The 27,954-nt window shown below is 48.3% G+C and overlaps 1 protein-coding gene across 5 annotated transcripts; it reads left to right on the top strand.

Annotated features, from left to right (window-relative positions):
• The first annotated feature begins 57 nt into the window (after positions 1-57).
• GJC1 (gap junction protein gamma 1) lies at positions 58-27,926 on the top strand. 5 transcript variants are annotated; one of them, XM_082332139.1, is made up of 5 exons: positions 2,374-2,487; positions 16,880-17,022; positions 21,650-21,763; positions 23,539-23,614; positions 23,748-27,926. In XM_082332139.1, exon 5 carries the CDS (start codon positions 23,767-23,769, stop codon positions 24,946-24,948), a length of 1,182 nt encoding a protein of 393 aa, XP_082188265.1. In that variant the 5' UTR covers positions 2,374-2,487; positions 16,880-17,022; positions 21,650-21,763; positions 23,539-23,614; positions 23,748-23,766; the 3' UTR covers positions 24,949-27,926. The 5 variants fall into 5 exon arrangements, with proteins under 5 accessions (XP_082188268.1, XP_082188265.1, XP_082188267.1 ...); XM_082332142.1 differs by lacking the exons at positions 2,374-2,487; positions 16,880-17,022 and adding an exon at positions 58-113; XM_082332141.1 differs by lacking the exon at positions 16,880-17,022 and having other exon boundaries at positions 2,384-2,487.
• The last annotated feature ends 28 nt before the right edge of the window (positions 27,927-27,954 follow it).

The raw sequence follows: 27,954 nt of genomic DNA, 5'->3' as shown, positions 1-27,954 counted from the left end.
CGCATGCGCCCCGCGCCCTCCGCCCGGGCTCGGCGGGCCCCGCCGCGGCGGCGGGAGTGGGCGGCCGAGGGGCCCCGCCGCCGCCATGGGCTGGAGCCGCGCGGGACGGCGGCGTGAGTGGGGAAGGGGAAGGGGCGGCTCTCGGCGGGCCGCGGGGCGGAGGGGAGGCGGGAGAGACTGAGGGGACCGAGCCGCGGCCGGCTGAGGGGAGGCGGGAGTCTGAGGGGCGTCGGGAGGTCTGAGGGGACCGAGCCGCAGGGGGCTGAGGGGAGGCGGGGGGCTGAGGGGACCGAGCCGCGGGGCTGAGGGGAGGCGGGAGCTCTGAGGGGACCGAGCCCCGGCGGGCTGAGGGGAGGCGGGAGGCTGAGGGGAGCGGGGCGCTCTGAGGGGAGGCGGGAGCCCGAGTGGAGCCGGGAGCTCTGAGGGGACCGAGCCCCGGCGGGCTGAGGGGAGGCGGAGGGCTGAGGGGACCGAGCCGCGGGGCTGAGGGGAGCCGCGGGCTCTGAGGGGACCGAGCCGCGGGGCTGAGGGGAGCCGCGGGCTGTGAGGGGACTGAGCCGCGGGGCTGAGGGGAGCCGCGGGCTGTGAGGGGACCGAGCCGCGGGGCTGAGGGGAGCCGCGGGCTGTGAGGGGGCCGAGCCGCGGGGCTGAGGGGAGCCGGGAGCCCGAGGGGAGCCGCCGCGCCCTCCGCCGCCGTTGCGAGGTGCCGGTCGCGCCCCCGGAGCCCGGCGGCTCCCGCGGGATCCCCGCTGCTTGCCCGCCGCTGGCGCCGTCGGCTTTTGTCCCTCCGAGCTTCCCCGGCGGGCGCCGGAGGGCGGGGGCGCCTCGGGTCCCGCTGCCGGGAGGCGCCTTCCCGGGCCGCGTTTCCAGTGCGTTTCTCCCAAGTGAAGAGGTGCAAACCCTCCTCGCAGCTTTCTGGCGTTAGAGAGAAGGGTGCTGGTAGTACACAGCCTGCGAGGTGTTTTTACCGCCTTCAGTGGTAAATTTTGCTTTCTCCTGGGATGCTGATCTTAGTTGCAAGTAACAGGTATTTTTTTTACTTTAAGAGACACCGACTGTCTCCTCGCCAAGCCGGCTCTGCCATCCCAACTCCTCAGCCGGGCAGGACGGCGCTGGGCAGATCCCTCAGCGTTCAGTCCACGGCAGCAGACGCTGTTGTAGCACCAACACAAGCTAAGAAATCAGCAGCTCCTTGCTCTCCTTGGCCAGATAAATGTTCCTCATGCTGTTGACAGCCTGGGTTAACCCTGTCGCGAGCTGTCTGGGGCTACAGCCGTGCGGTTTGACGTTTCTCTGCGCTCGATCTGAATGCAGGGCATGAGGAGAAAAATCTGCCCACTGTATCGAATAATGAAAGTTTTGGGCCTAACTTTCACCCATTGTCATAAAATTTCACAAGAATGACACTTGTACAGTTATTTTTACTGGCTTTGTTTTAGCCAGTTCCCTTTTCTACTGGTTGGAATTAGTTCTGACTCTTTCTGGCCATTGCGACCTTGCTTCCCAGGGAAGTGCTAATTTTGTTCCACCGTCAAATTGATTACAAATAGGAGATAGTGCACAGAGCTTTAATTAGGGCATGGATGGCCAGTATGGATTCTTGAGCAACAGTTGGTATTACCGGGTTTAGCTTTTTCATTGCGTGTTTAGTTAGTGTTTAGAAATAAGAGGAAGAACAAAAACCTTGTATTTTACAGACAATTGATTATTATTATTATGATTTCCATGTCTTCTGCCCACTGTAAGTCAAGGATAATTGGTAGAAAAAAAATCTGTCCCTTGCTGTTAGAAATCTGTTTCACGGTGATGTTCGGCAAACTAGCCATCAGTCCAGCTGCCAAAACCCACCTTTCTTCAGGCCATTTAAAAGGGCAAAGCTGTTGTTTTCTGTCAAAACTTGTGATTAGGAAAATGAAAGGTGCCCTTCTCTGCATTTTTGATTCTTTCCAGGTATATTCTAAAGTTATGCTTGTGCTTTCCTGGGAGGACAAGTTAGCTCCCTTCTATGAGGTGGGATATGTAAGAATTTAAAAAAAAAAAAAGAATATACAAACACACAGGTAATTTGAGCTTTATCGTGCTGTTCCTTATTCTCCCCATATGACTGCAAACAGCTGAAAGTCCTGTATTTCCAGCAATCCTAAAATTAACTCCAGCGTTTCTGCAGTTCTAAAAAGGCAGGAGGGGACGATGTTTGTTTTCCCCCTCGCGTCGTGCTGGTGACTGAAGCGGATCCGGAGGGCTTGGCGGTGGGTGGGGTGAACCGTTACATATTTTCTGTGTCTGACGAATGCGCGGGCTGCTCGGCGCCCGTCCTTCTCTTCTCTCTGGTCAGCGGTAAAGCTCCTAACGAGTAGATAGATGGTCCTGACAATTAAAGACGGGGTAGAGTAGTTGGACTGCAGGGATTTCCCGTGCGGCAGTGCGGCCGGGGATCCTTTATGGCCAGGGACTTCTGACCATGTCTGCGGCCGAGGAGGAGGCGAGGTAAGGGGGTTCGGGGGCTCGGAGCAAAAGCTCAGGTGAGCTGGGGTGGATGGCGTGCTGAGAGCGGCTGCGTGCGCTGGTCAGTTGAACGAGCAGGGGCGTCTGCCCTGGGAGTATTTCGGTGGCTCTTTGGAAGAAAACGGTCCCTTTGCAGTGCGTTTCTCGGAAAATGGTAACTTGACTGACATTTCTGAATTGAAATGGCAACGGATGGGGCAAAACGGAACAAGGAACGTACGTTAGTACGCTTTGACGTACGTTTGAAGGTTTGTGTTTCAGATCACGTGAAACTTGTTTTACAAGACCGTCTCCGATTTTTCAACTGTGTTGAAAATGCATTCGGCTGCTGTTGTGGCTGCTTGGGTTCATCACCCGGCTTCTCCCATCCTTGCAGTGGCTTTTAAAACTGGCTTTATCAAGTTCCAGATCAGTTGAAATCGTGAGAAGTTACTAAAAAAATCTTGGTAACTGGCTGTACCCTTGTCAATGTGGCTACCTTTAGTACTTTTAACACTAAAATTGTGAGTTTGTACTATCACTGATGCAGTGGACTATTGAATTATTGCTAATAGACAAGATTTTCGTTTTAAAAACTAAGTTTTCTTAATTGATGCAGCAACATTAAGTTTTTTGTTTTGGTTTTTGTTTTTTTTAAAGCAAGTCACAGGTCTGAATGCATGGTTATAAATGAGGAATTCTCGTGAAATATCTGTTTTCTAGATGGGTGCCATTGGTACCTGTTCTTAGCCCTTCGTTATTTTTGCCTGTTACTTCTAAGCAAACATCCAGCTCATCACAGATAACTTGCAAGTGGTGCAAATACCAGTAAATAACTGAAAAGTTGCGGTCACAGACTGAGAGCACGGTGGCTCGCTTTGAAGGAGTTAGAGAAGAGCCCCGAAAGGGTCGGAAACGTGCTGAGAGCGAGGACTTCCCGTTGTCTGTCCATCCGTCTCTGAACAGAGGGAAGGTTAAAAGAAAACTCGTTAACAGTTTATGAGCGCGTTGGTGAGGACGGAGGTGTAGCAAGGCAGTGATCAGATGCTAGGCAAGCTTAGACCAATTTTAAGAATTTAGCAAAGGTTTTAGTACATACTGAAGAGTTTTAATTATAGACACAGTTTTTCCAAAGAATTTTCTGTGGTTCAAAAGGTAATTGGTTTGGGAATTGTGTTGCTTAGGTGAAACTTTGTCTTAAAAGGTCTTTTCTGGCTTTGTACGGTTTTATAGCTGACAAGGGCAACATTCAAGAGCAGAATTCTTACAAGCTGTGAAATCTCATCGCTGATCGAGAGTTTGCGGTGAATTTTAACGCACAGATTGTTGATTTAGTAATTTACTGACTGCCAGCAACTTCTGAGAGTCCAAAAAAAAAAAACCAAACTCTCTTAAAACATCACTTTTTGCCAAGCAAAGGATGAGGTCCAGTGCACTTCTTGTAGTGCCTGCGGTTGTACCTAGGTGTAATTCAGCCACTCAAGAGCAACAGAGCAACCTAGAAACACACTGTCGGGAGTTGTTTAATCCTGAAAGCGCCTGGGTTGGGGACGTTAAGGACGGGGTTACTGAAACTCCTGTGCCTCGGGTACCTCTGGGGGAGCTGGAGCCAGCAGGCGCTCGCAGTGCGGCTGACGCTTCTTTTTTGACCAAGCCGCGATGCTGGAGGGTAAGGACTTACTACACCCTAGTGGGCTTTCATCCGAGAGCTGCTAGAGCACAACGGGGTGGGTGTGAGCCGGGAACAGGGGAACCCAGGCGGCTGTGCTCAGCAGGTTGAAGTCTGGTGATTTGCCAGCGTTCCCCTTGCGATCATTACTACCTGCGAGGGGTCGCATGGCTGAGAAGAGTCATGAAATCAGTCTGTAGCCTCACTATTAGCGTCGAGCCGGGCAGAGGGAAGCAATTTTGTGGCTCTTTCCTAACGCCACATCGGATTTTCCCCATCTCTTTTTCAAACCTCAGCAACACAGAGCGAGTTGCGGCAGGTACCTCATTTATGCCTTCACCTTATTGCTCAGACAGGATTCCCTGGATAGCGGCACAAACTTGGACACCGATCGTTAAACGGTTGGAGGAAAACCCTGGGCAGATAATGGACCCCTTTGTTGTCTGGCCGCTCTGCGGCCCAAGAGGATGGGCGCTGCTGTCTCATTAGGAGGGAAGGTGATCCTTTCTTCCCACCCTGTTTCCAGCTTTTGTGTTTTGTGCTGCCATTCAACAAAGTCCCTTATGGAATTTGTGCTCCAGATTTATTTATTTTTAATCCGGTTAATAGGAAGTACATTATTTATTATTGTATTTATAATTTTATAAATATATTTTATAAATTTATTATAAATTATAAATATAATTTGATTGTTCTATTTATAATATTTATTGTTTTATTATTATTTATTATCAATATTTCCTACTTTTCATACATTCCCCTTCTCTTGATGCCTGCGCTGGCTTTAACACTGCTGACCTGCATGGGGAAACATGATCCTCCCTAGCATCCCTGCCCAGCACAAAGGAAGACTCCCTGACTTAGCGATGCACCTCCAAAAACCGATCCCTGGGCCACAGCCCGGTCAGCTCCTCGAGGGCGGCTGCACCGCCGCCTCCGTGCGGGGAAACCATCCTGTTTGCCGTGCTTTGTGAATGCATATTTTATTGCAGAACTCTGCATCATTATCAGTCTTTCCAGCTGGTCTTTGCACTTCCCGTGAGCAGCAGGAGTGGAATTCCACTGTCCTGTACTTGTGCTGTGTTTGACTCAAGTTGTGGTTAATAATGGTCAAATCCTATTAAATCACATTGCTGTGTTCAGTATTGCTCAATGTCTAAATTCTGCCTCTGAAAAAACTCCATGCTTTTTAAATGTCTAAATTATCTATTCATTGGCCATTCTTCGTCATGGTTTTGGTAGGCTGTTTGCGTTCTGTTAAAAGCCACAAAAAAGAATTTATCTTCAAAACGCTTCTTGGAGGGGAAGGTGGCAATGTTAGGTTTCCTTTTCTGACCTTCTCGTAACATAAATATGAATCGTTATCACTGCTTGGGCAGTGACGCATGGTTCTCCCCAAATTGTGGACTGTCTGGAAGATCTGGTTGGGATTTTTAAAAACTTGGCTTTCTTTTGTGTAAAACAAAGATTGAAGGTGAAAGTTCCCGGGTGCGCTCTGGGCTAAATTGGCATACAGCAGTGTTATGACGTTACTAGGTATTTTCTGGTGAAGGAAATACTGAGAACGGTAAATATTGTAGCAAAAAGAAATCCCTTTTCCTTCTGCAAACGTAGATAACTTAGTTTCATACCTCAATATTGGTTAATAATTCCTTAATGATTACATTTCAGAGAAGAACTCAGGGCTTCAAGTAATAACGCAAGTTATGAGGTTTTCTGACCCTATGAATAAAAAGCTATATTTAGAAAAAACGAATAGTGTATTTATGGACAAAACTTTAATAAGGGAAATGTGATGGAAAAATTGAGTCAGATGAGCTGATGTATGAGGCATTTCCCTATGGAGTCATTGGACTGAAAAATGGTTTATATGCCTAAACTTGAACAGATGCTTCAACACACACACACACACACACACACAGAGACGTGTGCGTGTACGTTCTTCCCCCCCCCCCCCCCCGTTTAATATTAGCAGTTCTGTTCATACCACTGTGATTAATTCACGAACCAGTCTGGTTTAGTCTCTTTTCCGGGGGCTATCGGGTATTTTCAGATCATCCGGGTACTTAAGCCCGTGCCTAACTGTGAAGATGCAAGCAGCCTGGTTATTAGCAGGATTTCTTTCCAGCTTTACATTAGGCATGCACTTAAATGACTCACTGACCTGGGATTTACATTTTTACACAGGAGTGAAGGATTTCTCCTGATTACCTTGCTTACATGAAAATCACTGGAGTCAGCCAGCTTTTTTGCCTAAATAAGGACATGATACCAGCTTTCGGCTCTTCAGATATTAGTTCCACCTTTTTAGTTACCAATTTGTCAGAAAACAATTCTGAGTGTGTGTGCCTGACCTCGTTTAAGACACTGTGGAAGTACTAGGAGAAGACATACATATGGATGACCAGCAGATTGTGCCTACTGTTCTTTTGAGTACAAGTATTGTATTCGGTGGTGCTGGAGAGGTGGCTGACAATTGCATTTTATTATTTTCCTTTGAGCACCCCTTGGGGTGTTCCGCTCAGCCGTTAATCCGCGTTCCCAGGGTGGTTTTATTGGCCTTGCAGGTAGCTGCACCCAGCGCTTCCTCTCTTCTAAAAATCCCCAAAGCCCTCCCAAAAAATGCAGCACATTGGAGCTGGTTGTTTCCACTTTGCTTTTCTGATCGAGCTAAACTGATGAAGGAATGTGGGAAAATGACGTCTGGGTCTAAACGTAAGGATAGCTGCGGTGCGCCTCGGGAATACACGGCTCGCAGGATGACCGATGGTGCTTGTGGCTCGGGGTGTGCTGACTCCCGCTCACGGTGACATCCCGGTGTTGGACACTCATGAGCGGTGCAGCCATGCCGGACTCGTGTATAACAAGTCATCGTCTGTACAGATCTGTATCTCTCTCGTGCTTAAAATAGTAGAGAGCCTGGAAGGGTGATGTGTTTCTTGTGTGTAGATGGTTTCCATGCTACCTTGAGGGTGAGTTTCTGACTCCTCGTTAGCTCCTGGAAGCCTTGCTCTGTTACACAGCTGACGAGTAGCGCTGCCTGATCCGGGGGCGTGAGGTTAGAGAAACGTCTGTAGGCAGGCAAGGGGCTGGGTGGTAGACTGTGCACGTGGGGCTGGCCCCAGTGCTAATACTTTTTTAAATGGTGTAAAAATAAAAACATTAAGGTTCTTAATGTGTGTCTTGCAGGTGTGCTGTCTTGCATGCAGCATCTCCTCCTAAAAATCTAAAAATCTCCTGATTTTCACGGTAAACATTTTTAAGTAGTTGAGAAATGACTAGATTTTAATTACAACAGACATTCATTCAGAAGAGTTAGTTAGCCAACATTCAAATACTTAGTTAAACTGTTTTTAAAAGGAGAAGAATTTTCATAGTGGAAACTGTGGTTCCTGGGATATTAAAGAAATGAAATAAAACTGAAGTGTTTGGGAGGAAGTACACAGTGGTCTTCCATGTAGCCGTATGGAAATGATCTTTATTCCTTGGTTCATGTAAAGTCTTCACTCCTTTGGGACTACTTGAAATGTCCACCTCTGTGGCGATACCCAGCTTGATTTGTATTCCTCAGCCTGCTCTTGCTCTCTTTGCAATCTGTGGCAAAACCTTATCGATCCGGATGTCTACAAAATCCGATTCCCTGGAGGATTGTGCTGGAGAGTTATCGACAGAAACAAATCATTGCTGCCCTTCAAGTGTGCTGATTGTGTGAGGTTTGTCCGACAAGTAAATACTGAATACCAATCAGCTGTAACTTGTCAATGATTAATGACCTGAGATACCAATTTTTTTCCCTTTTGGCTTCTGCTAGTGCCTCTCTTTCAGATGATTCCTTAACGCGCTCTTCCTGCAGCCCCCTGGGGAGATGCTCGCTCCTGGCTCCTTCAGAACAGTTGCACTGGATCAGACTGAGCGTCCGCCTGGTCCGGAGTCCTGTCTCTGACGCTGGCTCAAGCGGAGGCTGCAGCAAAAGTGCAGGAGAAGCGCATGTGAAACCCCTCTCGCATTCTGACCGCTTTCTGCCTAGAGACTTACCTGTTGTGTGAAGCACTGTCTCTTTCTCTCTGTTTTTCAGGGGCTTTCCTTCTCCAGGTTACTCCAGATTTTACAGCTCCCCCCCCTCAGCCTTCTCGTTTTTCCACTGTTCTTCCTACACCAGCCAGTCCATACCTCTTCTCCGAAGCTCTTTCTCTTCCTCTCTATTTCCGTGATGAGGGATGGCGAGAGTGACCAGAGCTGTACACCACGGCCGGGATGCGGGTGAACCACGGGTGCTCAGGGTGACACAGCAGTGTCCGCTGTTCGTGCGCTTGTCCTTCTCTAACACCGGTAAAGTGCTGTTGGGTTTCCGGACCGTGCTGAGCGGCGCTGGAGCTTTCATGGAGCAGCCTGCCAGCCCCAAGATCTCCTGCTTGCTGAGGCCATCTTAGGGCACATCTCTTTTTAGTGTGAAATTAAGATTTTTTTTTTTTTTTTTTATTGAATGTATGCATCGCTTTATCTGCATGGAATTCCATCTGCCATTTTATTGCCCAGGTTACTTAGAGTTTAAGGTCCTTCTGCCGTTCTTCATGGTTGCTTATCTTCCTTGCCTTGAATATTATCATCAGGATCCTTGGTCACATCCCACCCCACCTCCCTCTTGCGTTTTTCTCAGACAGTGTCCTGGTCCGGCACAGGTCCCAGCCTCTCTCCCTGTGAAACTCTGCTCCGACCCCCCTCCCGCGCAGGAAATGACCCTTTACTCCTACTCTTTGTTATCTTTCACCCAGTTGTTTATCCGTGCAGGGACAGTCCCTTTTCCACTGTGGCCTTTTGGCGTCCCTACAAGGAGCCTTTGAAGAGAGAGGCTTGCAGATCTTAAAAATCCAGGTAGTCTGGAGCCTTTTGTGAGGCTGGGAGTCCCTTTACGGAAGCCACACTGATTTTTTTCCCTAGTGTATTGTATTTATACAGATATATCAATTGCCCACTAATTCCAGTCTGTTTAATGTTATCTAATTAGTCCTGTATGAGTGTTGGGTTTGGAGGCCTGCAGTTTACCAGAATTTTCTTTGCCACCCTTGCCTTACAGAGTTGGCATCGCTCTTGCCTCCACGTACCAAAGGCGATTTTAAGAAAGGCTGTAACCAGGTCGGCTGTTCCAGCTCTGGGCTCCGTTAGCCTCTCTGGTGGATGCCACCCGGTCCCCCCCGCTCGGTACTCTTCCTTTTGGCTCTTCATTCCGTAACCTCCTCTCCACTCACTTCAGCGTGAGCCAGTTTCCCAGAGAGTCCCCGGCGGAACGGGGCTGGCGAGGAGGCTGGCTCTGTTTCTCGTACTGTGAGTAGGTGTCTAAAGAAGTCACATCATTTCTCCTGTGTGGCATTGTCGTCTCTCTTAGTAGCATGAAGAAATGAACCTGTTCCTGGTGGTGGTTTTCTGCAGGGAGGCTCCCTCAAGATGCGGATGGGTGTCTGAAGCGGTAACAAAGTGATGGGGGAGAAGCTGTTTTAGTCATAGGACAGAAGGCAGCAGCGTGGCCAGCAGGGTGAGGGAGGGGATGCTCCCCCTCTGCTCCACTCTCGTGAGACCCCCCTGGAGCCCTGCCTCCAGTCTGGGGTCCCCAGCGCAGGACAGACATGGACCGGGCAGAGCGGGTCCAGAGGAGGCCACGGAAATGGTCCGAGGGCTGGGACAGCTCTGCTGTGGTGAGAGGCTGAGGGAGTTGGGCTTGCTCAGCCTGGAGAAGAGGAGGCTCCGGGGAGACCTCACTGCGGCCTTGCAGTACTTAAAGGGGGCTTACAAGGGAGAGAGAGGTTTTTTTTTTTTTACCAGGGCCTGCAGTGACAGGCCAAGGGGCACCGGTTTTAACCTGACAGAGGGCAGGCTTAGACGGGACATAAGGAAGAAATGTTTTGCGATGAGGGCGGTGAGGCGCTGGCACAGGCTGCCCAGAGAAGCTGTGGCTGCTGCATCCCTGGAAGCGTCCAAGGCCAGGTTGGACGGGGCTTTGAGCAACCTGATCCGGTGAGAGATGTCCCTGCCCCTGGCCGGGGTTGGACTGGGTGATCTGTCAAGGTCCCTTCCGACACAAACCACCCTGTGATTCTGTGAACTTGGCAGCGTAGGTATGAGTTGTCTTCGTGAGGGAATCCACCAAATAATCAGGAGGAATTACCTTGCTTGCAGCTAATCCCCCTTTTCTTTGCGTGAATGAGGAGGTGCGATACAGTGGATGCTCAAATATCCTTTGCGTTAAGAATATTTTTGCAAGCAGACCTCCTCACCTCCGCATTAGAAAATGGTTGGGCCCCTTGCGCATACCAGTGATTGAACCCTTCAGAGAACGGGTGAAGCGACAGCTGGCGTAGTTGGTGATAGATCTTTGAATATGGGCTAGGTGGTCTGGTAAGGCTGTGTCTGCTTTAGTGATGAATGCAATCTAGTGTGTTCACGTTTTTTGTCTCTACTTCTTATTTTCCTGTGAATGTTTTATTCTGGTAATGCAGATGGGAAATTACTCGTATCCAAACTTGCAGCATGGCCTTAGCCAGACTTGGGAGTGAACTGGGTCATCCAAAGACTGCAGAGGCCACCAGGAGACTCTTGTTAGTACAGGTTCTGTTGTTCTGTGCTCATCTTACCTTCTTTTAATTATAAGAAAAGTAAGGTTTTTTACAATCTTTGGTGTTCTAGATATTTTTCTAAGTAAGATCTTTTAAGGCCACACCGCTGACCTGGTCAGTGCTTTCTAATCCTGTTTGCACTGACGCCCACTCTGTGTTAAGACGGCGAGTTGTGATTTCTCTGTGGTCTTGCTGAATGGTGGTGATCTGCTGTCTCCTGCTTGGAGCTTGAAGAGAACACGCCCAGAACCAGCACGAAGTTCATTCGGTGACTACCGAGGTTGTATCAAGATGCGACCGCCCTCCTAAAATCTTGAAAGCTTGGAAATAAGAAACTGGGGGAAGCTTGGCACTGTCACGTTGCCCACAGTTGAGCCTGTAGTATCTCCGTGTGCTTTTTTCCATCTCCAGCAGGACCAAAAAGCTGGATATACCATAGCCTCGCCCCATTGGCGCTCTCATATCAAGTCACATGCCCGGCTTAAGCAGTTTCCATGCATTTGGGAGACTAATCTGCCTTAAATTTGCTGCTCATTTTCATAATCTGTGTTGATAATAAGTCTGATAAAATCCATGGCCATGTAGAGCAGTCAGGTGGCAAAAAATGACCTGCCTGCTGCTTTGTGCTTGGTGAAGTGCGCCCTTCTCTGGCACGAGGCATGGTGGGAAAAGGGCTTCCAGCTTCCTCTCATAAACTAGAACTTATTTGCGGCTATTCTCAGAAAGAAAAAAACCAGTTGGTACGTGTTTTCTCCCATCTGGTGTGATAGAGTGTAGGGAGTTCGATCAGCGAGTGCTTCAAGTCTCTTCCCAAGGGGGTCTAGGATAGTATTCCAAGTCTTTCAGAAAATGACAATTTGGGGTTTCTTATTTCACTACAGGAAATAATTTTTTTTCAACAACTAATTCACTTAGTGAATTTATGTGTGTATTCTAAATTTTATCTTTGGCAAAATAAAGCTGTTAAGACTCCTGTTGAACTCAAGCTGGAGTAAAATCTTAATACCAGTATAGCAGTCTTCTCTGATTTACTACACTCCTTTTCTCAAAACAAATGGTACTTCAAACCAATGCACTGAAATGAGACTCTTCAATTATTTCTGCACTGCAGTAGCACTTGAGAGAAGCTGAAGCAGCAGGCCGGTGTTTGGCAGGAGAGCACGCGAGCTTGCCTGGAAGCTTGTGTTTTTGCTGCTATCTTGTTGGACCCCTCGCTCTCCGCACGGCACGCTGGAAGGAGCATCTGCCCTCTGCGCGCGCAGCCCGTGCAGCGCACGGCCGTGTGTGCGCCGGGCACTGCGTCACTGCAGAGGGTGGTTTTGATGGCGAGGCGCTGTCATTCCGTCCTTGGCTGTAGGTGTTCCCAACACCATCCTCATGGATTGTTGTGGTGTACAGGTGACCGACGGTGAGAAGATGGCCTTCTGGCCTGGCTGGCTACCTGACTTTAGTGCCCTCCACCTAAGGAGACGTACAGTTCTGTAAAGTCACAGAGCTCTGCAAAGCTTTCCTGTCCTCTGTATCTCAGCAAGTGGAAAGTCCTGACTGAATAGCAGAGCTATTCCAAGTGCTGGGTGTCTTGTAAAGCAGTTGGCGGTGAGGGTTTGCAGTGTCCACTGCAATGTCCTCATCTGCCTTCTGAACATCCTTCCTTCTCTGTCCAGCTTCGTCGCAAAGCTGCTGTTGAAGAAAACATTAGATGGATTTGGTACAATTGTAGGGTGAGGCGGTGTCTTGTGCTAGACCAGATGACAGAGCTGGGAAAGAAAAATCTTTTTTAATTCGGGTCACAGTGAAACAACTGCCATCGTTAAATGTTGCAGAACGGGTGACTGGGGACCTTGTGGCAGACCGTGTGTGTGGTATCTGTTTTATTTGCAAGCCACTCACACTTGTTTTTGAGGCTTGTCTATGAGGCAAATGCTATCATAGTTTCTTTTGACTGTTGTAATATGGTGGTGCATGAATTAGGTGTTTATCCCCATTCGATTGTATCCAGCTCAGCTGAATGAGAGCCATTTGACGTACAGGAGCCGACAGAATTGCTCTCTTTTGGCTTCTCTCTCCTTTCCTGAAATGGCTGTGAGAGTGATATTTGGGTCAGCTGCCTCGAGAGTGTCATTTTCTTTTGACACTCATCCCTCTGAGCACATAGGAGGAGCCCGATGGGGAAATGCCGCGGTGCTGTTGGCTGCAGTGGAATCAGGAATAGTTAAAGGGGTGTTGTGGTTATTCGAATCGCTAATCACATCAAGACAGAGAAATCTCTCTGATGCCTGACTGAAACGGTATGCGAGTGAAGATGGCCTTGCCCAGGCCTCGCTGCGAGAGAGGTGCAGGGACCCAGGTGAGCGCAGGAATGCCCGAGCCCATACCAAGGCTGTTGCTCTCCAGCAGCACGTGTTCCCCGGTGGCTTTGCTGTGGGTGTAACACACAATGGTACTTGTGTGTTCTTCGATTTGGACCAGAGACCTTTCGGGTCCGTCTGGGAAAATACGATTGTTCCTTCTTTTCTTGCTGCGGTGCTCTGGGTCTTGGTGTGGAAGTGCCTGTCCCTAGGTCTGAAGCATCAGGTAGGCATCGTGCTCCCGTTTCCTTTGAGTGCACCAGTCGTTTTGCTTCTCCTGGGCTCTGCTCTTCCCCTGCCTCTCTCCGGGTGCAGCCCTGCGTGACGGTGCTGGGCCTGCCCGCACAGGTGCTGTTGCAGAGTTTGAAGCAGGACGCCGTCCCACAGTTCCTTTCCCTCCGTTGCTCACAAGCTGGTGAGCGCATCCTGAAATGAGCTGACTCTGTGGGATTTGTGGGTAGGTGTGTGCAGGAACCTCGGCCCCGCCATCCATCACGCTCTGTCAGTTGGGAGTGGCGTTGGTCACTTGGTACCTGCCTTTTGTCGTTATCCCCACTGCATTTTTTCCGTACCACTGCCTGTATTTGTTAAAATAACAGCTGAGAACACAGGTGTGGTAGTCAACAGTACAATATTTTTAATATTTTAATAAAGTATTGTGTTTATATCATGCCAATGCTAGTGGAACCGCACAGGGCATGTCGGGGTGACCGCACAGCAGCAGTCCGTGCTTTTTTGGGCAGTCGTCCCGCACTGTGAATGGGAAGGATCTTGGGTCACAGTATCACTGGCCAGCGTATTTCCAGTCCCTGGAGCTTGTCGCCCCTCTATTACCTTCATTCTTACAGGAAAAATTGCTTTGCTGCTGGTGTCCCAGGCTCTTCCCAGTGGTACCCAGGGAACGGTGACGGGCACAGATTGAAACACAGGCAATTCCACTGAAACATAAGAAAAGCTCTTTTACTGTGAGCGTGGTCAGATGAAGGAACAGGTTGCCCAGAGAGCTTGTGGAGTCTCCATCCTCGGAGGTATTTAAAACCCAGCTGAACATGGACCTGCCAACCTGCTCTAGTTGACCCTGCCTTGGGAGGTAGAATTGGTAGTTAAAACTACCAGCTGGCAGAATATTATACATTTCTTAGGGTAATGCATATGGGTGTAAGGGAACCTAGAGGTTAAGCATCTTCAAAATATAAATAAGTGACTGAAGTAAATGGGTGGTTCTGTCGCTTACAAATAAGCTGTCGCAGCATTGGGCTTGTTGGACGTTTGGTGTGTTTGATCTCTGAAGTATTTTGGCAAGCGGTAACGCTTCGTGTGTCTGAACCAGGGTTTAGTAGCCCTGAGCTAAGGAGCACCTGGTGTCTTAGCAAATGGATATCTAGTTCGGGAGCAGCTCCTGGAGAGAACCTGGTATTTGGGAGATGAGTGCTGTACATATGTGATGATCTCGTGGAAAGGCCTGCAGGATCCACTTGGTGTGGAGTAAAGGGAATTGACAGCTCCCAGTCGGGAGTGTTTTCTGACCTCCCTTTGTGAGGACAAGGCTTGATGGGTACAAGTTACTCCCAGGGAGATTCCAACTGGGCACGAGAGGAAAATTTTTCACAATGAGAACAGTCAGCCATTGGAATAATCTCCCTAGGGAAGGGGTTGATTCCGCTACGCTGGACATGTTTAAGACTCAGCTGGACATGGTGCTGGGCCATCTCGGCTAGACTGGGCTAGAAAGGTTGGACCAGATGATCCTTGAGGTCCCTTCCAACCTGGGATTCTGTGATTCTATGAATCCATACTGACACCATGCTCAGCCACTCTGTTGGTCATTTTAGTTGGTAGGAACAGTCTTTCTTGAGAATACCCTCCTGATCTTTGGATTTTAAGGGTACAAATTGAAGTCCCTGCCCACGTTGTCTACAGACAGCCTGGGCTGGCAATCTGAGAGCTCAGGTTTTCGTTAGACGCTTGGCCTTGATCTCAAACCAGCAGTGTGGGGCGTTTTCTCTGGTATGGCTTGAGCTTCAGATTCAAACTCTTCGCAGATGAAATTGCCCTTTACCTAGCCTTCTTTCCTTGTTTTCATCATCCAACTAAATTACGCAGGGAGAGAGTTTTGCTGTACGTTACTGGCTCCTACGTAGTGAGGAGCAAGTGTGGCAATGCTGAGGCCAAGGGCAGGGCAGGGCCCAGGTTGGTAAGTCGTGCTGCACCTGCCGACGCTGTATAAGGCCAGTTCATGTAGGAGCTACTCAAAACCATCTGGGCTTAGCAGGGTTAAACTGTATTGTAGAGAAATGCTTTGAGGTGTGTGAGACTAGAAAAGCGAGATGGGTGAGACAGAGAGGGAATGCTCTGGAGAGCTCAGGCAGAGTTAACTCCCGGGTTGTTTTTGAGCTCCAGTGTGGCAGCTCCTCCCGGGTTGGGTTATTCCGAATGCACGAGCTGTGAAGGGAGAGGGGCTGCTCGCGCTGCAAGCTTCAGTCCCAGTACTGTACTGGTACGACCAAGGTTTGGTGCGACGCCGTGTCGGTTTGACTGTGGCTTGTTGCCTCGAGGATCAAGCGTTTCATTGCAAAGACTGTCAAACAGCGCACCGCGTCTCGCCGTGTCATCTGCTGACCGGGTTATTTTCTCCATTATTACATTTCACATCACCACAGAGCGAGCATCACCTGGGGCTTGCTTCTGTTTCTTGATACCCTAAGTCTGTAGGACAGATCTGATGAGCAGCTGGCTCAGGTTTGCTAAGCATCTGACAGCTCTGTCCCGAGTCGCTACAGAAATGCCAGATTTGGGAGCTCGCTGTACCAATCTCCGAGCTGGTACACCTCGGAAGCGACGCTGAATGCTGAGCGTGTATGAAGGCACTCAGGCTGACACAGACTCCAAAACATGTCTCCAAAAATCTCGTGGGATAACAGAGACTCTGCAGCTCAGCCTCCATTTTTGATGAAGTCTGTTGTCACTGCAGGCTTCCGCTCTCACATGAACTCGAGTCAGGCTTGCAGCTCGTCCTGGCCTCGTGCTGCAGCCCAGGGTGCACGGGCTGCCTGACGGCTCCCGCTCTTCCAAAGTCGGGTCTCGTGTGCTCTGGGCTGGCTGTCCTGGAAACGCTGTTCCGGGAGGAGCGTGGTTGCTGTAGGTGAAGTAAATGCTAGTTTGGGCCAGCACGAAACATGTCGCGATTTCATTTGAATTGTGTCACTGTGGGGGAGTGTTGCTAAAATTGTCACTTGGCTTTCCATGTTAGCGTTACCTAGAGGGCACGCTGGGGCTACTGGAGTTTCATGTCTTATCTGCAAATTCCAGTTTATCTTTAAGCTGAATGCTCGGGTGGGTATGCGTATGTTGATTTTCAAAAAGATACGTCACTGACATCTTTATTTTTTTCACAGCACGAGAATCTTATTATATCTCTACCTCTTCCCCATATTTTAGTGTCCTATTTATATCCTGCATAGGATCTGCGGTCTCATAATTCAACGAGGGGTTTTTTAGACTTGAGGGGATTGGTCTGGGGATCAGCAGAACCTTGTTAGCATGCCTGGGATTTGAAGGCACCGTTCAGAAATTATTTCCAAATTGACATTGACGCTGTGGCTTTTTCAAAACCATTCTCTGCTTTTTGCCTCGTGCGAATTGCCAGACGACCGAGCATTTACTTGAAAAAGCACTGTGTGTTGTCCAAAAAGTCCCGGCCTTTTCACTCCCAAATAGTCTATAATATAGCTTAAAAAATAAAATTCAGTGCAGTTGTTTTCTTTTTTCAGCTGCACAGTGCTGTAAACACTTCTGAACCCACTTGGTCACAAACGATGGAAGGTTGGTAGCAGTGAATTCTCTTATCCCAGGAAGATCCCTGCATCCTTCCCCTCGCGGCGGCTGGGAGGACGGACGCTGGAATCCTGCTCAGGTCAGGAAGGCAGGTGGCATCAGTGCAGTACGCAGCAGTATCTGCGGTGTGCTTGTACCTTGCCGGTGCTGGGTCTGGCTGTGACTTTCTCCTCTCTTGAACAGTAAAGTCTTACTCATTTTTCAGGTTAAAAAAAAAAAAAAAAAAAAAGGACCCCTGTGCTTCCTCAAAAATAATTGCAAATCATGCAATTTCTTACATTTCAATGTAAATGAGTTTTGAATGAATAATGCTGATTATTCATTCAGCCTAATTCAAATCCTATTTTAATTAGCCTGTGGGCCCAATTTTACTTTCATGCAGCATGAAACCTCTTTTGATTATCAACAGAATTGCCATGCATTTATTTTTGAATTTTTTTTCTGCTCAGCGCACATCTTTTTTAAACTGCTTAAAAACAAAACAAAACAAATATATCATTAATAAATTAATCAGATTTCATTAGCATGACATGGGAGGACATATTTTAAGGGAAAAAAAGTCTTCCTGTAAATATATTCCCCTTAATAACTGCCGTTTGGCTACAAAATCTTTCTCCCACAGATGCTGTTTAAGACACACCTTGTCTGGAGAGGTGCTGGTGAACTGCTGAAATTCAGAGAGACCCGGGAACTTCAGCTCCCTGCTCCCCTCTGGGAGCTGGGTCTCGGGGCTGGAAGGTGCGCTCCCGTGCTGCGCTTCACCTCTGCTCCAGGGAAAACTCGGCTGGGAGCTGAAGCCCGTAGCCGGGTGTGGCCTCGGCCAGGGGAGGGGGTCCCAGCTGAGCTGCGCTGGGAAGGGTGGGCCGGCCTGTGCCTTCGCAGCGCTGTCGGTCAGCTGTGGTGGAGAGGTGGGCTGTGGAGTCCTTCCAGCTAGAGTCAGAGTCACAGGGTGGTTTGTGTCGGAAGGGACCTTGACAGATCACCCAGTCCAACCCCGGCCAGGGGCAGGGACATCTCTCACCGGATCAGGTTGCTCAAAGCCCCGTCCAACCTGGCCTTGGACGCTTCCAGGGATGCGGCAGCCACAGCTTCTCTGGGCAGCCTGTGCCAGCGCCTCACCGCCCTCATCGCAAAACATTTCTTCCTTATGTCCCGTCTAAGCCTGCCCTCTGTCAGGTTAAAACCGGTGCCCCTTGGCCTGTCACTGCAGGCCCTGGTAAAAAAAAAATATCTCTCTCTCCCTTGTAAGCCCCCTTTAAGTACTGCAAGGCCGCAGTGAGGTCTCCCCGGAGCCTCCTCTTCTCCAGGCTGAGCAAGCCCAACTCCCTCAGCCTCTCGCCACAGCAGAGCTGTCCCAGCCCTCGGACCATTTCCGTGGCCTCCTCTGGACCCACTCTGCCCGGTCCATGTCTGTCCTGCGCTGGGGACCCCAGACTGGAGGCAGGGCTCCAGGGGGGTCTCACGAGAGCGGAGCAGAGGGGGAGCATCCCCTCCCTCGCCCTGCTGGCCACGCTGCTTTTGATGCAGCCCAGGAGACAGTTGGCTTTCTGGGCTGCGATCGCACATTGCCAGCTCATGTCCAGCTTTTCATCCACCACTATCCCCAAGTCGTTCTCCTCAGGGCTGCTCTCCATCCATCCATCCCCCAGCCTGTGCTGATGTTGAGGACTGCCCCAGCCCAGGTGCAGGCCCTTGCACTTGGCCTTGTTGAAGGTCAGGAGTTTCACACGGGCCCGCTCCTCCAGCCCGTCCGGGCTCTGGACAGCATCCCTTCCCTTGAGCGTAGCACTTGCGCCCCTCAGCTTGGTGTCATCCACAGACTCGCTGCGGGTGCACTCAGTCCCACTGCCGATGTCGTTGATGGAATGACGTGAAATGAGTCCTGGTATCGTACATTCCGAAGGTGTTTGGGATTCGACAGCCAGCAGTAAGGCTGTTCTTATAACTTAGCTGTGGCATGCTGCACCACCGTATAGGTGCCATACGTCTCAGGGGTACGGAGGCATTGCTGGGAGCGTTTCAGCAGAGTAACTGCGGTTCCACCCTCCGTTCTTCTTGTCCCACTGTCCAGCCCTGCCACACTTCAACTATCTCATCCGAGGGCAGGATTTTAAGGTTGCTACAGTAAACTGCTCCTCTGAGGTGCAGTTCTTCCCTCCCTGACTGGCGGGAGGCCACTACAGATAGATGAAGAAAGCTGAAACGTGATTAAATTAATCCCGTGTTTAAATTCATATTCAAACCCACACATGGGCTGGGCAGGGGAAGCTCCACGCACGAGGGGCCGTTCACTGTCTGTGTCTGTATGTAAACAACAGCCGTGTTAAAATAACTCAAGAGATTTCCTGCAGTGAATCTCTTAACCTAAAGCTGATTTTTTTTTTCCCATGTACCTGCTCCAAATTCTTCTTTATTCTTTCTGGATGACAGTGTCTGCGAAACTTTTAATACGCAGGAGCCAGCTTCCTGTCAGAGATAAGCGTTGTGTTATTTGCATTGTATATCCTGCCGGCGCTGAGAAGCCTCCTCCGCTGGAAGTGCTGGAATGAACTGATGACAAATACAAGGAATGAAAGTCTCTCTCAAGTGCACTTTCTGGCATGACTTAAATTAGCTGAAATTGCTGACATTTTGCCTTTTTCAGATGCGTGTCAGTGTCCATAGACTTTTATTTCAAACAATGGAAAATTACTGACTTAAATGTTGCCAGAACAACAGATCGGGGAGATGCGAAGTGTACGTTAGGTGAAGGTTACTGCAATATATCTGGGTCCTGCAGTACATGTGTTGTAAAGGCAGAAATGTGTAGTCCCTAACCTTGGCCAATCCCACGAAACTGAAGGATGCCACCATTTCAAATGCCATAATTCTGCCTGGAACTTTTTACTTTCGTATTATGTTTAATTTGGATGAGCTGAATGTTTCCAGTCAAAGAAGGTTTAATGACAGGTCATTTCACTTGAACCAAAACATTTCCTTAAAGACAAAGACGTTCTTTGCTTGCTGGTGGATTCTCCCATATTGGCGTCAGTAGCTCTGCTCTGGACTAAAACTAAATTTAGAATGAGTGACGCTTTCTTGTTGAAGAGAATCAGAGCTCTTCAGCAACATCACCTCTCCGCTGCCAGAACTCTAATCAACAGAAGTCTTGGTTATTAAACGCACAGCTGATACCGCCGTCTTCCGCGTCGGAAGGCTGTGGTTAACCTAAATGTACAAGTCGTAGAATCATATCATAGAATCATAGAATCGTCAAGGTTGGAAAAGACCCTTAAGATCATTGAGTCCAACCGTTAACCCAGCACTGCCAAGTCCATCACTATACCATGTCCTCGAGCACCACATCTGTCCATTCTTTAAATACCTCCAGGGATGGAGACTCAACCACTGCCCTGGGCAGCCTGTTCCAATGCTTGACCACCCTTTCGGTGAAGAAGTTATTCCTAATATCTAACCTAAACCTAAACCTCCCTGGCACAGCGGTCAGCGCCTCAGTCTGTGCGGTCAGCGTCTATACGTAGGTTTGTCACGCTGGTCATTTACGTCAGCGGTGGAATCCAGGACGTGAATCCCCGTCTTTCTCCTGAAGCAGGTTCTGGGGTGGGCCCAGCTCTCCCGCTCTGAGCGACGGCTTGGCTCCGCACCACGGCCGAGGGAGCCGAGGTGTGATCCACCCGCGTCTTCCTCTTTAGAGCTGGCGAGGTACGATACGAGCCAGCCACAGGTGTGTGGTCTGCAGATAGGAAACGCACCTTGAAAAGCTGATAAATACCTTAAAAGAATTCATTAGATGTCAAGGTAGCAGCTCGTCTAAAAGTAGAGATTGAGTGTCCCCTCTCTTATTGCAACCAGCGCTAATTTCAAACTTCTCTGTTGTTAACCGCTGGTAAATAAACATTGTCAGTGTCTGAAAATGTAAAGGCTAGCTCCTGCTTTTGTTCCAAATTTACATTGGCAACAGTATTTAATTAATTTCAAATTGACCCTGTAGTTTACTTTTAGAAAAGGGTTTGGCCCTAACATTTTCAGTGAGTGCAAATTAACCCCTTTTTAAACTCATTTGGGTTTTGTCTCATTTTTAATTGATGAATACCGACATGTCAGCTAGCAACATGTATGTCCCATTACGCACCCGTGCTTGGTGACTAGATTGGCAACGCACCTTGGTGTGAACGTGGGTGTCGTGGCTCTTACCTCTGGAATCCCCAGGTCAGATGGGGGTTTCGTTTGCCTTTTCTGTTCGGCATATTGGAGACTCATCAGGTGCATAGAGCACCCCCGGACTCCATCTACCACCCATTTTGACTCCTAATCTGAGTGAGCCGCTGGGAAATGCCGAACGTGCGGGTGCCTGCAGCGCTGTCTCCCTGCTGGCTCTAATGCAGAACTCGGGGCTGCACAGCTGTGCTCGGGTGCCGTTCTGAAGAGGGGGTTCAGAGTGTGAAGCCACCTGCTGCAGTACGGTGCTGCACTGGGACTGGAACCCTCTGGTCTTTTTTCCTGTTAAAATGTGTTTTTTCAGCCAGTTCTGTCTATGGCATAATGGTAGCATGGTTGCATAGAAAGAAGAGTGTTGGTTGTAAGCATTGGATTGATTGCATGCTCAATTGACGGCCGCTAGATTAAGTGATTGACCAGTAATCCTTTGGTTTTTTCCCATGTTTCCCAGCTAAACAAATTGAACTCTCTAAATCTCTCACTTTTAGGCATCTTCCCTGTTCTTCAGCTGGTTTCGAGACTAATATATTCACTCTCTGGTGTTTAAGCAACGTTTGAAGGATGCAGACACAGGCATTGAGTGCTGTCTTGCTAACAAGGAGGTAAGATCACCCTCCTTGCTCCTCTTTGCACGTGACACAGCCCAGGATTGCATTGATCATCTCTGCTGTATCGCCCGCTCTCACTGAGCTGCTCACCCATTAGGATCCTCGCTCCCCTCCCTGTTAACTGATGCCCAGAGTAACTGCTCTCTCTTTTAAAAAAAGACTTCAAAAAAAGACATGTAGCTGCATGTCTTTGCGCTAAGCTTGGTTAAAGCGGTGGTTTTGTTTCCGTGGCCTCAGCCTCTCGAGCAGTCTGTGTTTTTCTGCATCACTGATAACTCTCGTCTCTGTTTGTCAGCCTGCAAACTTCTGTGCCATTTGCAGATTTTGTCAGCAGCCATTTTCTGGTTGAGTCTGGGGAGAATACAGCCCAGCCTGTCCTGGTCTTTGCAGAACTTGCTGTAATGACACACAGTTGCTCTTGGTTCTAACGTGGGGATCATTTGTCAAGATCTTTGTTACTTTTAATCCACTTAATGTGGGCTTTTTTAATACTCTCTTGCACTATTTTTTTCTTACGCTGTTATGAAGTAATAAATCAAATGTCCCGCACAGCCCATCTGCATTGTGTCTGTGCTGTTGCCTTTTCAATGAAACATTGAATTTCACCAGAAGGGGATTACATTTATATCCTTTAAGTCTGTATTGATTGCATCCCCTCAAATTTCATTATTTTGCCTGTGAACAACTCTGTGGTTGTGTGGAAGAAGTTGAATAGTTGCAAATACTAGTTTTCTTCCAGTTTCCTGGAATTTCTCCAGGTTAAGAATAAATCAGTTTTAAGATCAGAGTGCCAGAGATTTGTCCAATTCTGGTTTTAGGATCTTCCACCAAATGCTGTTCTGATGTAAAAATTTCTATTAATAATGTTTGGCAAACTAATGTTTGACATCATCGGAGGACTGAAAGTTGTCTTATCCCGTGCTATAACAACGTCAAACAGTTCTTCCTGTGGTCAATATTTCAGCGGTTTTACGACTTAGAGCTCCAGCTGGGCCTGTAACGTCGCTAGGTGTCGTTCATTCTGATACTTCACAGTGTCGCCAGCTGTGAGTTTCCACTGATGTTTTTTTTACTGTTATGATTGCAAATTTATATTGATTTCTATCTAATATCTCCTCTAAAATTTTTGACAGATAACTTTTTTAAACTAGATTTTCCTTCTACTCTCCCAAAAAACACTACAGAATACATACTAACGTCTTTTCTGGCCCTGGAAGGGAGATTTTTAGCCTCCCTAAGGGACCGAACCCAAATCCATAGAACAGTTGGAGCACCAGGTTAGAAGTCAGATGTTCCTTAGGTCAGACCCTGTCTCTAGCCTGGACCTGCAGGGCAGCACCGCTGGGGTCACTCAGGTCGGTCCTGTCTTTAAATCACAGATAAAGCGGTTGCCTGTTTCTCAGGTTTGGTCTGGGTGATTCATTTCTGTCTGAAGACAACTGGCACTGCCCCGTGGAGAGAACGGTTCCTCTCCGTGGGCTGTGGTCGAGGCCGAGATCGCTAGCTCAGGCTTTAACAAGGCTTGGCCACCTCTGTGCAGTTAAAATAAATCTTACTGTTAGCGGCGGGACGTAGCCAGCAGCGCCCATAAAATTTCACAGGAGCTTAGCTTTCCATCCACTGTGTTTTGGAGACTTCAGCCTCAAGTGTAAATGTTTTTATTAACATTCGAAATCCAGAGCAGCCGCGTCTTTTTCTTCTGCTCGGGAGTAGCTTTGGGAGCACGTTTTGTTTGTGAAATGGCAGTTAACCGCTGCTTTTTTTTGTAGCGGACTTCTCAAAAGCCTGTGGAGGAGACATAGGATCTTCAAGCAAATTCTGGCAGCTGGAATTTCCCGGTAACAGGTGATGCTGCGAACGTGGTTGTGTGCTGGTTGTAAAATTCTTGAGTTTTTTGACTCTCTTGGTTGAATGTTTGCACCGCTTAGGCTCAAGCTGATAAACTCATAAATATTTGGGGGTTTTGTTTGTTTTTTAGGTAAAATTACTTGACCACCATGAGTTGGAGTTTTCTGACCCGTCTGTTAGAGGAGATCCACAACCATTCCACCTTTGTTGGCAAAATCTGGCTGACGGTGTTGATCGTGTTTCGGATTGTCCTCACTGCTGTGGGAGGAGAATCCATTTATTACGATGAACAAAGCAAGTTTGTGTGCAACACGGAGCAGCCTGGCTGCGAGAATGTTTGTTACGATGCTTTCGCTCCTCTCTCGCATGTGAGGTTTTGGGTCTTTCAGATAATTCTTGTTGCCACTCCGTCTGTGATGTATTTAGGCTACGCAATTCATAAAATTGCCCGGATGGTGGAACACAGCGAAGCCGACAGAAGAATCAGAAGCAAAAGCTTTTCCATGCGCTGGAAACAACACCGTGGCCTAGAGGAAGCTGAGGAGGACCACGAGGAAGACCCGATGATGTACCCCGAAATAGAGCTGGAGAGCGAACGGGAGAATAAAGAGCAGCAGGCCCCTGCCAAAGCTAAGCATGACGGCAGGCGGCGAATCCGTGAAGATGGACTCATGAAAATTTACGTGCTGCAGCTTCTGGCGAGGACTACGTTTGAAATCGGCTTTCTCGTGGGTCAGTATTTTTTGTATGGCTTTGAGGTCAGCCCCGTATTTGTGTGCAGCAGGAAGCCCTGCCCGCACAAGATAGATTGTTTCATTTCAAGGCCAACCGAAAAGACCATTTTCCTGCTGATAATGTATGGGGTGAGCTGCATGTGTTTACTTTTGAATGTCTGGGAGATGGTCCATTTGGGATTCGGCACAATCCGGGACACGTTGAACAACAAGAGAAAAGAGCTGGAAGACTCCGGCACTTATAATTACCCTTTTACTTGGAATACGCCATCTGCTCCTCCTGGCTATAACATCGCGGTCAAGCCAGAGCAAATGCAATATACTGAACTGTCCAACGCCAAGATGGCCTACAAACAGAACAAAGCCAATATAGCTCAGGAACAGCAGTATGGAAGCAATGAAGAAAACATTCCTGCCGACCTGGAAAATCTGCAGAGGGAAATTAAAGTGGCTCAGGAGCGCCTGGACCTCGCCATCCAGGCTTACAACAACCAAAACAATCCCGGCAGTTCCAGAGAGAAGAAATCCAAAGCAGGCTCAAACAAAAGCAGCGCCAGTAGCAAGTCAGGAGATGGGAAGAACTCTGTCTGGATTTAATGTTGCCTGAGTTGATATATTGTGTTTTTTCTCCTAGTTTATCATAACCAGCAACCCCTTGAATAATGGCTTCCATTACATAAATATTTGACTCTGCTTATTTTCAGGGATACCGTTGGCTAGTGATTCAACCTCTCAGAAAGGGTTTATATGCATATTCTAGGATTATAGAACTTTATTCTTCTGTCTTCCAAGTCAGGAGACAAATAGGTATATTTAAATCATTCTCATTGAACGGTTTATGCTGTATGTACAGTATTATGGTACATTTATTATGCACAATTTTTTGTATTTGTACACTGGATCTCTGATGTTACACTTTTTTATATTAACGAGGAGAAAGCAATGGGTAGCTGTTAGCATTTTGCTAGGTTTATTACCGTGGTCCGCAGTTTCGTCGTTGTTCTTCCTTGTTTTAAACGTAAAACTTTCTATGCTGCGTTTCAAAAGTGCCTTGAACACGCACACAGCACAGAGGAGCCTCCGGTTATCCAGGCAGCCCACGGCTGCCAGTCCCCGAGCAGCAGAGCCGTGAAAGATTCGGAAAACATCTGTTAATGGCGCTCTTGACTCTGTCTTTTACAAAAACGATGTGCTACGTATAAAATGGAAGTGTCATACTATAGCTGTTAGGCGCTACAGGGTTTTTTCACCCTATGGAAAATTACTTACAGGAAAAACGTACGTGTGTGAGAGCACTTGTGTTCAGAGCAAGAGTGCCAGCCATAACGCAGAGAGGGCGCCGGCCTCCCTGCGAGCTTTATGCAACAGGAGGGAAGAGAGGCTTCAAACTCTTGTAAAACATCCAAAAAAAAGTAAACAGAAATTACTAGATTCAGTAATTCCACATATTTATGTGATGTCTGTGGAAAGGGACGGTTTTGAGGTCTGTTGTTATGTAACCACCCGCTCCCCGAGGGCATGAAGTTGGTAGGATACTTTTTGGATAAGATTTCTGTCTTTTCCGAAGTAATCCGGTTCGATGGAGTCACGGTGATTTTGTTTCTCCGTGCATTTCACTCGAGGAAGAACCTTCCTCCCCCCAGCCAGGACACACAAGCTGTCCGTAAGAGTTTTTACAAAGCCCTTTCCGATTATCAGTGATATTGCCTTATTCCAGAGCCCTCTTCCTTCCATTATGTCCGAGGAATTTAGTTCAGACAGAGCAATATGTGTAATTTAGATTTCTGCTTGAGAGACCAGTCAGATTTGGCATTCTGTGGTTTTGGCATTAAACTTGAATTTATAATTAGAAAAAGGAGAATGCGGTATTTACTGCCTTTGGCGGTGCCTTTTTGGCAAGGATGCGCATTAATGTTTGAGAGATGCTGATAAATGTGTATGCTTTTTGCTACTATTTATAACGTATCCAGGACCTTGCTCCGCTCTCTTTTTTTGTTAGATTTTCATGCGTTTTAATATATTCTGGGGGCCCGTTTCAAGGGGGACTGTTCTGTTTCGAGGCTACCTCAGTCCTTAGTGCCCTCGTTACAGCCTGGTCAGGAACAGGATTGAGAAGAGGCTCCGTGGAGGACACAGGTAAACCCGTCCTCCGTTCTGTCCCACAGAACATCAAAGCGTAGGCTTTACATTAAATTTAAACTGAGGGCATACGAGCACGTGCTTGCAGTTATCCTCTGCCCAAGCACTTGCTGAAAATAGGTATTTTGCTGAGTTGTTTTCAGTCTGTTTTCGCTCTGGGACACCAGGCAGTCCGGCTGTAGATCCCAGCTGTCTTTCAGCTCTGCTTTGGAGAGGCGTAAGCGTGCCCAGAGCCGCCGCAGCCCTCCGCGCGAGGCCAGCGAGAGCGTCTCCAGTTCACCTCCAGCAGAGACGGTTGGAAGCGAACTTGCTTTTTGTTTAGCAGCGATGCCTGACCGCTGCGCCGGGAAAGGAGCAACCTCTGAATTTTGTGCAGAAAAGTTTCAGGGTGATGTCTTGAAGTAAGTAAAGTCACACAGTCAGTACGTAGCAGTTTTTAAAAGCTCAAGAGGGCTTGCGGGCAGGCACAGCTAGGCAGTGAGACAGGAGTAGCGGTGTGGGGTGAGAGGGGGTTTATTAATAGTGCTCCTCTAATTAAACAGGAGTCTGAAGAGAAGCACGCTGCCTGAAGATGGGCAGAGAAGCTTTGCCAGCAGAAAGCTGGGAGGGTGATGGAGAAGCTGGGTGGAAAAAACGTTGTCTGAAAGGACTAGAGAAAAACATTTGGAGCCTGGAGATAAACATGGATTCGTGGCTACAGTCCACTCATTATCCCCGCCGCTGGGGTGGTTCTTTTCAGCTTCCCAAAAGGGTTACGCTGCTCTTAACCCCGTGCGGTGGTGTCGGAACAGCCTTTCACCAGCCCAATGGCACGAAGTGAAAATCCTTTCCCCTTGCTGCTCTCTACGCAAACGGCAGCGATTTCTTATTAATGGCTTAAACCAGAATCAGTTCCTGACAGCCGCTTCGCCCGTCGTCTGTGTTAGCCCTTCCCAGTTAACAACCGCAGCCGTTGCCCGCTTCGGCCGACTGCCTCGGGTCCGGCCGGTGAGCTTTGGCCACCCCAGTAAATCCTCCCGTTAGTGTAGAGAATATCCCAATCCCAGTACTGGATTCATTCTGAAAATGCAAAGTAACGGAGCTGTTTCTATTACTATTTGTTTGTTTTAATGGTGTATAAAGTGCGCATTTTCTTTGAAACTGAGTGTTTGTTATTAGTAGAGGATCTGTTACAGCTCCAAACGTTCATGTCTGTGACTGTATTCAGTTTCAAAGTATTGGGCTTGATTTTTCCTTCTGAAGAAACGATACGTGCATTACTTTAAAATGCTCTGTTGCTTTGGCTTAATGTAGGCCATTCCGAAATAAACATTCAGAAGAGACTTTTGGACAGAAAATACTGAACATGACTTGGGTTTGTCTTGTCATTCTCTGGTTTTGGAAGCAGTTTGGGGGAAAAAAAACCAAACCACTATTAAATCCAGTGGATTACTCCAGTCTGAGTGAGATGGCTTCTTTTTTCCA

Source organism: Platalea leucorodia (genome assembly GCF_965183815.1).
Source record: "Platalea leucorodia genome assembly, chromosome: 22".
NCBI classification, from domain to species: domain Eukaryota; kingdom Metazoa; phylum Chordata; class Aves; order Pelecaniformes; family Threskiornithidae; genus Platalea; species Platalea leucorodia.
The sequence above is the reverse complement of the archived record's forward strand: the minus strand, read 5'-3'. Positions and strand labels throughout refer to the sequence as shown.

Coding starts and splice junctions, on each gene's coding strand:
- GJC1 (XM_082332142.1), top strand. CDS start 23,767: ATGAGTTGGAGTTTTCTGACCCGTCTGTTAGAGGAGATCCACAACCAT.